Source organism: Cololabis saira, chromosome 11, assembly GCF_033807715.1.
Source record: "Cololabis saira isolate AMF1-May2022 chromosome 11, fColSai1.1, whole genome shotgun sequence".
Taxonomy (NCBI): domain Eukaryota; kingdom Metazoa; phylum Chordata; class Actinopteri; order Beloniformes; family Belonidae; genus Cololabis; species Cololabis saira.
The window spans coordinates 9,311,254-9,320,140 of NC_084597.1; the positions used below are offsets into that span (position 1 = coordinate 9,311,254).

The 8,887-nt window shown below is 37.3% G+C and overlaps 1 protein-coding gene across 2 annotated transcripts in view; it reads right to left on the reverse strand.

Moving 5' to 3' along the window:
• Positions 1-6,473, reverse strand: part of ccbe1 (collagen and calcium binding EGF domains 1) — a 66,764-nt gene extending 60,291 nt beyond the window's left edge. For both annotated transcript variants that reach the window (XM_061733268.1, XM_061733267.1), the window contains exons 1-2: positions 6,325-6,473; positions 6,157-6,237 (exon numbers count right to left, since the gene is read on the reverse strand). In XM_061733268.1, the coding sequence (XP_061589252.1) occupies positions 6,157-6,237; positions 6,325-6,428 (185 nt within the window). In that variant the 5' untranslated portion in view covers positions 6,429-6,473. The remainder of the gene's footprint in view (positions 1-6,156; positions 6,238-6,324) is intronic.
• Between the last annotated feature and the right edge of the window lie 2,414 nt (positions 6,474-8,887).

Consider the following 8,887-nt stretch of genomic DNA (forward strand, 5'->3'; position numbering starts at 1 on the left):
TATATATTCCATGGACATTTCCATCTAGAAATCTTTGAGTCAAGAGGTGTTGATATTGCCACTTATCAAAGTTTAACACAATACTTACTTTTGAACAGTTATGTTTTGAAGAGCATGAAATATTTTAGGTTCACACGGTCTGCAAAGAAATAAAAACCTGCGTAAGTGTAAGAGTAATTTTGTTACATGATAAACCCTCATGACACTACTTTGTGGCTTATTTTTTGTTTTACATGGCACATTTTTCAATTTGAGGATAACACTGGTATGTTGGCGTAAGGAACTGTTGCATCCATGCGTCAGAGACCAGGGCTTGTGCCGTGGTTGAGCATGAAACACAACACTTACACGACCTAACCCTATTTAAGGGGTAAAAATCATGCTCGGGCACAATACAGATTGCCTAGTGTGAGTGAACCCTTACACATTTTTCCAACATGTAATTCCCATGAAAGATGCCACACATGCGTTGTCCATAAATCTGAGCCCGTTCCAGCTTTCAGTCAGAACATTTATTGTAACATCAGACGTGTAGTAGCCCAATAAAGCAAAACAGAATATAACTGCTGAATTCTCTGAGATATGCCACAGTATATCTTCCATGGAGCCGTGATCACTGGAGGGACAGCAATATGGCTACAAAAGACCCCATGTGAATGTGTGGTGTTGAAGGCTATTTGAGTTGGGACAGAGAACAGAAGTCCAACTGAGAAGATTATTCCAAGATGCAGAATAAATTTAAATGTGATGTGAAAAGCAGATTTTAAAAACAAGGGGAACAAGAGAGACTTTAGGCATCATAGCCAAGTGGAATAATCAGACTTAAGCGATCACTTCATTGGGACTGAACAGCACCTATTCCGTCTGAATCACTGTGAGAAATACGATATAAATCAGTTACTGCTTATGGAGTAAATGGAAAATCTATTTAGTTCCTTTAAAAATACGTTAGTTGCAAAAGCCAAGTGCATGTGTCACGACTATGGTCTCTCTCGGAGGGGGGTTGAGGAAAAGCTATCCTAAGTGTTTTTACTCCGTTTCCCTCGAGTTCCAGAGTGGAAGAGTGCAAAGAAGTGGAGAAATGGAGGGGGGACAAAACAAAATGTACCCCCAGAATTGTTTGGAAAAATAACAAGGCAACAATTACACATGTCGCACATCAATTACATATTAGTGCTGCAGCTGGAGAGTGGAAAGAGTCGCTCTGCTTGCGTTCTGCTTCTCTCTGGAGAAGCATTTCCTTAACAGGGTAGGTACGGCTCACAGTGTACACAATAAATCAAGCCTGTGTAATCACTGTTTCATGTATCCACTTGTCACCTGAGAAAAGTTATAAACAAAGATTATTAATGTGTCTCGGTCCTATGATGGTTAACACGTTGGATCTGGCTATTATCTAGCGAGAGGTTTACGATTCAACCTAAAATAGTGCATGAAAACACAGGGATATGCAGTTTTCCAACACCCGCTATTTACCTCAGGGGTCTTGCCTAAAAAAAACAGGAGTATCAAGTTAAATGGATAAATGCTAAGCTACATGTGAGGAGCCCTTTAAAAACAGTAACATGGTCTCAAAAAAAAAAAAAAAAAAAGTCCAGTGGGTTATACTTATTGTAGTCAGCTAGTTCAGTAATCCTGCTTTGTCACATAAACCACAGACAGAAAAGTCTGCGGACTAAGAGGGTTTATGGAGCAGGATCTGTGGCCTGGGAAAAATACACTATAAGAAAAGGAAATTATAGTTCGCATGGCCAGCAATTACCAGCTGTGCAACAAATGAAAAGAGCAGAAACAAAAATCTTTGCACAGATAAGCCCTACTACTTGCCATACTGATCATTACTGATTGCTGAGCGAATCGCTGCAGAACCAAAACGGCACTAGACGCGTTGCCAAAGAGGAACAAGCGGCTTGAAGCTTATCATTCTAATCAAACCTGGTTCTGGTTTTAAGCAAAGCATTATGTTGCAATCCCCAAGCGTTTGTGATCTAAGCATAACTCGTAAGCACAACAGCATTTCACATCACGCTTTTATAAGCACACAGCACTTTTGTTAATATGTAAATATAGTAATAGAACAAAAATTCTGAATATATTGAATCCTTGTGCACGAGAAACACAGAAGAAGTCAAACATGAGAATCTCTCAATAAGACAACTCATAAAAAAGTGAGAATGCAACTGCTTAAACTGGCACTGAGAGACATGGGCATATATCACGTATGCTGAGGACGTCTACGGTGCCTCCTCCGGCTTAGGGATGGGCGGTATGGACTAAAAAATGTATCACGATCATTTCTGGCATTTATCCCGATAACGATAAAAATGAGGATAAAAAAAATACCAATTCAACTCCACCTTTGTAACTATAAATCTATCTCGCTCTCAGATCTGCCATGTTTGTTACACAAAAACGTCATCAACGGGAATTTATCCTTCTTTCTTTCTTTCTTTCTTTCTTTCTTTCTTTCTTTCTTTCTTTCTTTCTTTCTTTCTTTCTTTCTTTCTTTCTTTCTTTCTTTCTTTCTTTCTTTCTTTCTTTCTTTCTTTCTTTCTTTCTTTCTTTCTTTCTTTCTTTCTTTCTTTCTTTCTTTCTGCCTCATTTCTTTCTTTCTTTCTTTCATTCTTTTTTTTCAGGCTCATTTCATTCTTTCTTTCTTTCTTTCTTTCTGCCTCATTTATTTCTTTCTTTCTGGCTCATTTCTTTCTTTTTGCCTCATTTCTTTCTTTCTTTCTTTCTGCCTCATTTCTTTCTTTCTGGCTCATTTCTTTCTTTCTTTCTTTCTTTCTTTCTTTCTTTCTTTCTTTCTGCCTCATTTCTTTATTTCTTTCTTTCTTTCTTTCTTTCTGCCTCATTTCTTTATTTCTTTCTTTCTGCCTCATTTCTTTCTTTCTTTCTTTCTTTCTTTCTGGCTCATTTCTTTCTTTCTTTCTTTCTGGCTCATTTCTTTCTTTTTGCCTCATTTCTTTCTTTCTTTCTTTCTGCCTCATTTCTTTCTTTCTGCCTCATTTCTTTCTTTCTTTCTTTCTTTCTTTCTGGCTCATTTCTTTCTTTTTGCCTCATTTCTTTCTTTCTTTCTTTCATTCTTTTTTTTCAGGCTCATTTCCTTCCTTCCTTCCTTCCTTCCTTCCTTCCTTCCTTCCTTCCTTCCTTCCTTCCTTCCTTCCTTCCTTCCTTCCTTCCTTCCTTCCTTCCTTCCTTCCTTCCTTCCTTCCTTCCTTCCTTCCTTCCTTCCTTCCTTCCTTCCTTCCTTCCTTCCTTCCTTCCTTCCTTCCTTCCTTCCTTCCTTCCTTCCTTCCTTCCTTCCTTCCTTCCTTCCTTCTGCGTCGATTTAACACAGAACCATAAATCAGTTTTACACAAAAACGTTGTACGACGGGAACTTATCGTTTTTACCGCGAGATGAGAAATTCTTATTGTGGTGAATTTTTTTGACGGTTTATCGTGAACGGTAAAATATCGCCCATCCCTACTTCCGGCTCCTCTCACAGATAGACGGTTCCAGAAGAAATGTAAAGCTCTGCACAGAGCTGGCTAATGCATAATACCCAACAAATCTGCAAAGCACCAAATAGTGAGGCTTCAAATACATTATTTGAGATTCATTAAATAAACCTTCAAGTAAAGATTTAAATATCATCACAAATATTTGATCATGCTCCTACACCCATGTTTGTCATCCCATGAGAGAACTTAAACACTATATTGTAAATTTTAGTGGCATGCAAACTATTGCCTATGAAAAAGCATCTTGTTCACAATTAAAAAATAAATAAATAAATAAATAAATCAGTTTACGACGGTAACAACATACTCTGAGATGTGTACTGATATTCTCCAGATTGACTAATGAATGCCATAAGCCTATATTTTCCCTTGGCAACTGAATCTTGCTGGTCTAAATTATGCTTATTTTTCTTTTTTTTCCCCTCAACCTCTCAGCCATGCCAAGGCACTATAGTTTTGGTTTACGTCTGCTTTGAGCAGAAAATGCAGTGTGCAAATTCCTCAATAAAGCTATGAAAGTCAAGGCATCGTTTGCAGTTTTCGGTGCCTTCAGCATAACTTCTGTCTGCACTGACGGCGCGTGATCCGCTCACACTGTGCAGGTGAACTGAAATGCACCCAGGACATGTTATCGTGGCACTTGGCTGAAACCGTTTTTCTTCTTTAAATAAACAGTGTGGGAAACAACTGTGTCTGCTGCCAGAAACCATAAACCAACATCATTATGTCAAGAGTGTGTTTGAGATTTAAAGATCAAACAGGATGTTGCTGAACCGTGGCCAAAAGTTTGTTAGGCAATGCAAAAACAAAACCTTTTAAAGTCCACACTTGGAAAATATATCAGCGGAGATATTCTCCATTTTTCCATTTATTTAGTTCTTAATCATCTTTTATCATTCCTAAATAGGACACGTTGAAATATATTTGCAATTAATCAGGCTCTTTGACATGTTTGAGATAAGTTCCCTGAACAATGTTTTCTGAACCCACAACACACATGACAACAGCATGAATCACAATAAACCAGTTAAAAGAGCATCACATTCCAACAAAGTGGTGTTTGAACATTTATCAGCTGCCCAAGACAAGAGTATATAATCAGTAAGGCACAGTAAGTAGCACTTCTGGAGAACTCCTCTTGTTTTAGTTTACGGTCACGATGAAGGCTTGTAAGCAATTGTCAAACTTTTCTGCTTTAAACAAAGACTATAATGTCTGTCACATGTGTCTTATTTCTACTGTCAGGAATATTTGGACAAAACGTGTGCTAATTTTCTAGTTTTTCTTTTCTTTTAAATGGGCTAGCTCATTAAATTTAGTAGTTTCTTTTTCCACTGTGCCTGTGAGGCAGCCCCCATGTCATGATGACAGATTTGCTTCTTACAACTTAATCCTCAGGCTCTGATGGGAGGTCTGCTGCGAGGCAACACTGTGTCCGCTGTGTCTGTGAACTGTCATCGTTAACAGCGGCATTTGAACATAAATCAATCTGGAGGTTTGCGGATATCCAGACTGCTGTGATCCCTTTGGTTCAAAAACAACGAGTATGAGGAGAAATACACTTTGACTTAACAAGAAATGATTTCATTACAACACATTGCATTGCTTTCTTTTTAGCATCTGCAACAATCAGGGATTTTGACAAACACATAGTATTATTAGTTTCAAGTAGTAAGACTGTGCTTCTTCAAGCAGAGGAAATGTTTCCTGTGTGAACATTGCAGTAGCTGTTTTTTCATCTTCACTCACTCTCAATTCAATATATCTGGTTAAAGTATTACTTCAAATAACCTTATATTGGACTACTTTGATTGGCACATGATACCCAGTGCTCGAGTTGAGGGGGGATGAGGGGGGATGGCATCCCCCCCTGAAATAAAAACAGCAAAATCATCCCCCCTGTAAAACTGCTATCCCCCCTTTCCATCCCTTATGTCATTTCATCAATGAATGTGGTTTTACTGCTATTTCAACATTTAGTCATCAACAGAAAAATAACACCAGAAAAATAACTTATTTGACAATTTTCACCTGTTTCAAGTAAATTTTCACTTGAAATAAGTAGGAAAATCTGCCAGTGGGACAAGATTTATCTTCTCATTACAAGCAGAAAAATCTTGTTCCACATGCAGATTTTTGTACTTATTTCAAGTGAAAATCTACTTGAAACAGGTGAAAATTGTTGTTTTTTCCAGTGATGAGTCTTGTTTTAAGTGTAATGAGATTTTTTTTACTAAAATGAGACATTTCAACTAGAAATAAGACAAATATTCTTAAGATTGTAAGTTTTTGCAGTGATCCATTTTACTTATCCTGTGAAGGACAGAGTCATATCGATAAGTTCAGAAAACTGTTTTTTATTGTTGTGTTTTGATGTATTTGATGTAAGCCCAGTGTATATTTAAAGCTTACAGAAGGCTGCATTTAACTGCTGCTATGTCATTCGTGCAGTATTTCTGCAGGTGTTTTGGTCAGTGCTATTATTTGTAATATATTATATTATTTGTAATCAGCACAAATTATCTGTCCCCATATGATAAAATCCACCATCCCCCCTGATTTTTTTTTACAACTCGAGTACTGAGGATACCCCATTATACGCGTTTTACTCAAACAAAGCCACAATCCGCACACATAAATCTGTCTTACCTGTAACACGTCGTGACTTCCCCGGTCGCCTTCACACATGGGTATTTTGTGGTGGAAATGTTATTGTCAGAGCACTTCTCACTGTCAAAGGAAGATTATCGGAGCAAGTTCAGTAATTCATCTGCACTTGAGTTAACTTGGTCAGTGTTTAAATGTGGCATGAATTACCCATCAGTGGCGTCCTCCTCCTGGTAGGACCAGAGCAGAGCTCCGGAGAAGCACATGCAGGTGACGGTGAGCACCAGAGGACTGCTGCTGGCTCTCAGCAGCATGACGTCGCTCACGGAGCACCAGAACAGACTGCGTCCTCCTCTGCTCCAACTCCAACGAGTCCAAGTCGTGAAACACACACACAGACAGACACACAGACAGACCCTCCCATTCACCAAGCGCTGGTGAGCAACCACCAACCATGAACCGCTCTTACTTATCTCTTGTGGTGTCGCCACAGAAACGTTTTACTATCAGCACTATAGTCCTATAAACTAGATAGGAAAAACGGAATTGTACTCACCAACCGTGTTTTATGACTTAACAAGTCTGTCAACACACTATAAAACCTCTAGCCAAGCGGTCAGTTGTCGGTTAGAGGTTAAAAATTAATGAGAAGAAAACTAATAACGCCACGAGCAGGCGCACAAGAACCTGCGCTCCGAGCGGGTCCTAATGCGAGCTTTATCTTTGCTGCCATCGTGTGGCTGTGTGAAAATCCGCATGGCTCACTATAGCCTACAATGCAATACACACAAGGAGAAAACAAATGCAGATCAAAAACTTAGATCAACCAGGACCTTCGTCGATGCTCTGATTTTGTTTAAATGACGACAAAAACAACATGTTTGGCCAATGAAACTGCATCATAATCAGAGGTGGGCAGAGTAGCCAAAAATTGTACTCAAGTAAAAGTACTGTTACTTCAGAATAATATGACTCAAGTAGAAGTAAAAAGTAGTCATCCAAATAATTACTTGAGTAAAAGTAAAACAAGTACTTGGTGGAAAAAACTACTCAAGTACTGAGTAACTGTTGAGTAACGTCTGATTTATTTTTTTAACACACAACCATTTTAACAGACAAAAGTACAAAATAATTATCTTCAGGCAAATTAAATCAACTAAATTAATAAAAAAATAGGTTAAATTAAAATAATCTTAAAGTAAATTAAAGTACTTTAATACATAATAAAATAAATAAAATAATAACAGAATAAAAAAATTAATTAAGCACGAGTAGCACAAAATTTCAAGCCTTTGTACTTTTCTTTTTTAACCAGAACTAGAACAAGCCCATGAACTCATAGAAACTGTGTGTGTGTTTGAGTCTGTGTAAATGTGTCAAAACATGCAAAAACAAATATTTTTCCCAAAGAATCACCCAGTGATGTCATGAGATTGACTCGTACGCGGATAAAAGGGATAAAAGAAAAGTAACAGCTCAACGTAGCCTAATGTAGCGGAGTAAGAGGAACAGTTTCTTCTTCACAAATCTACTCAAGTAAAAGTAAAAAGTATAGTGATTCAAAACTACTCTAAAAGTACAACATTTCCCAAAACTTACTCAAGTAAATGTAACGGAGTAAAAGTAACTCATTACTACCCAACTCTGATCATAATCTGCAGGTCGCAACACTTCTCTATATGTTATTATGCAGTTCAAGAAACTTCAAAAAAGCCACTGATGCAAATCAACACATAATTTTAACCAATTCCAAGACACTTTAGACTGTGTATATCAAAGTCTTTATGAAGATTGTGTTGCACAAGAGTCCACTGAACAATTTCATGATCAGGCAGATTATACCTACATATGGGTGATCATGCAACTGTCCTATGAATTGTTGTACAATACAAATATATAGTCTGGTAGCTATTAGTCTTTTCCCAGAAAGAGACACAAAATTAAAAACACGAGAGGCAAAAATAAAAAGGTAAATGATTGGAAATGAAACACAAAAGAGACCAATCTGAGACACGGAGTCACTAAAAATTCCTATACTCAGAACAGCGAAAAATAAACACACTGACAGATATGGGACACAAAGTGTTGGAAATGAGATACAAAACAATCAAAGTTACTGTAGATACAATATGAACTTTTTTCAGACAGAGAATTTAACCCTGTGTCACAAACTGATGTAAATGAGACATAGAAGCGCTGTCATAAAAAGTAACTTCAAAGGAAGACAAAATTATGAGGAAAAGATGAAAATATTGTTTTAGAAAAAGACTGAGTAGACTTCCTGAAAAAAACACAAGACTTTCAAAATTGGTCAAACATGAAAAAGATGGCATCAAGGCAGAACATATCATCCCATATATCCCTTAAAGATAATGATCACAAAAGGATAAAAAATGAACAAAAACTGCCAGATACACAACTATATATGAAAAAATGAGATGAAACTATAATAAATCATATTTGCAACATTTCATTTTGTCTTCTGTCTCTCTAATCCTGAATATTTTAGTCCTGCCTAAGACAAACTTGTGAATTTGGGCTACACTGATTCTTCATCTTTACTGCAAAGAGTATGAGCTTCATTAATAAGTAAAAGTCCTACTTATTTATATCTTTTAGTTTGCATAGCCTGTAAAATCAGCAAAGTTGTTCCATCTCAGAAAGTAAACCTCATTTGAGCTCAGACCTCGTAAGGGAGCATTCTGACGCTATTGAGGTTTGACAGTGAGAAGAAATGCAGAAACGATGAAGACAGTATTTGTAAAGGCTGAGA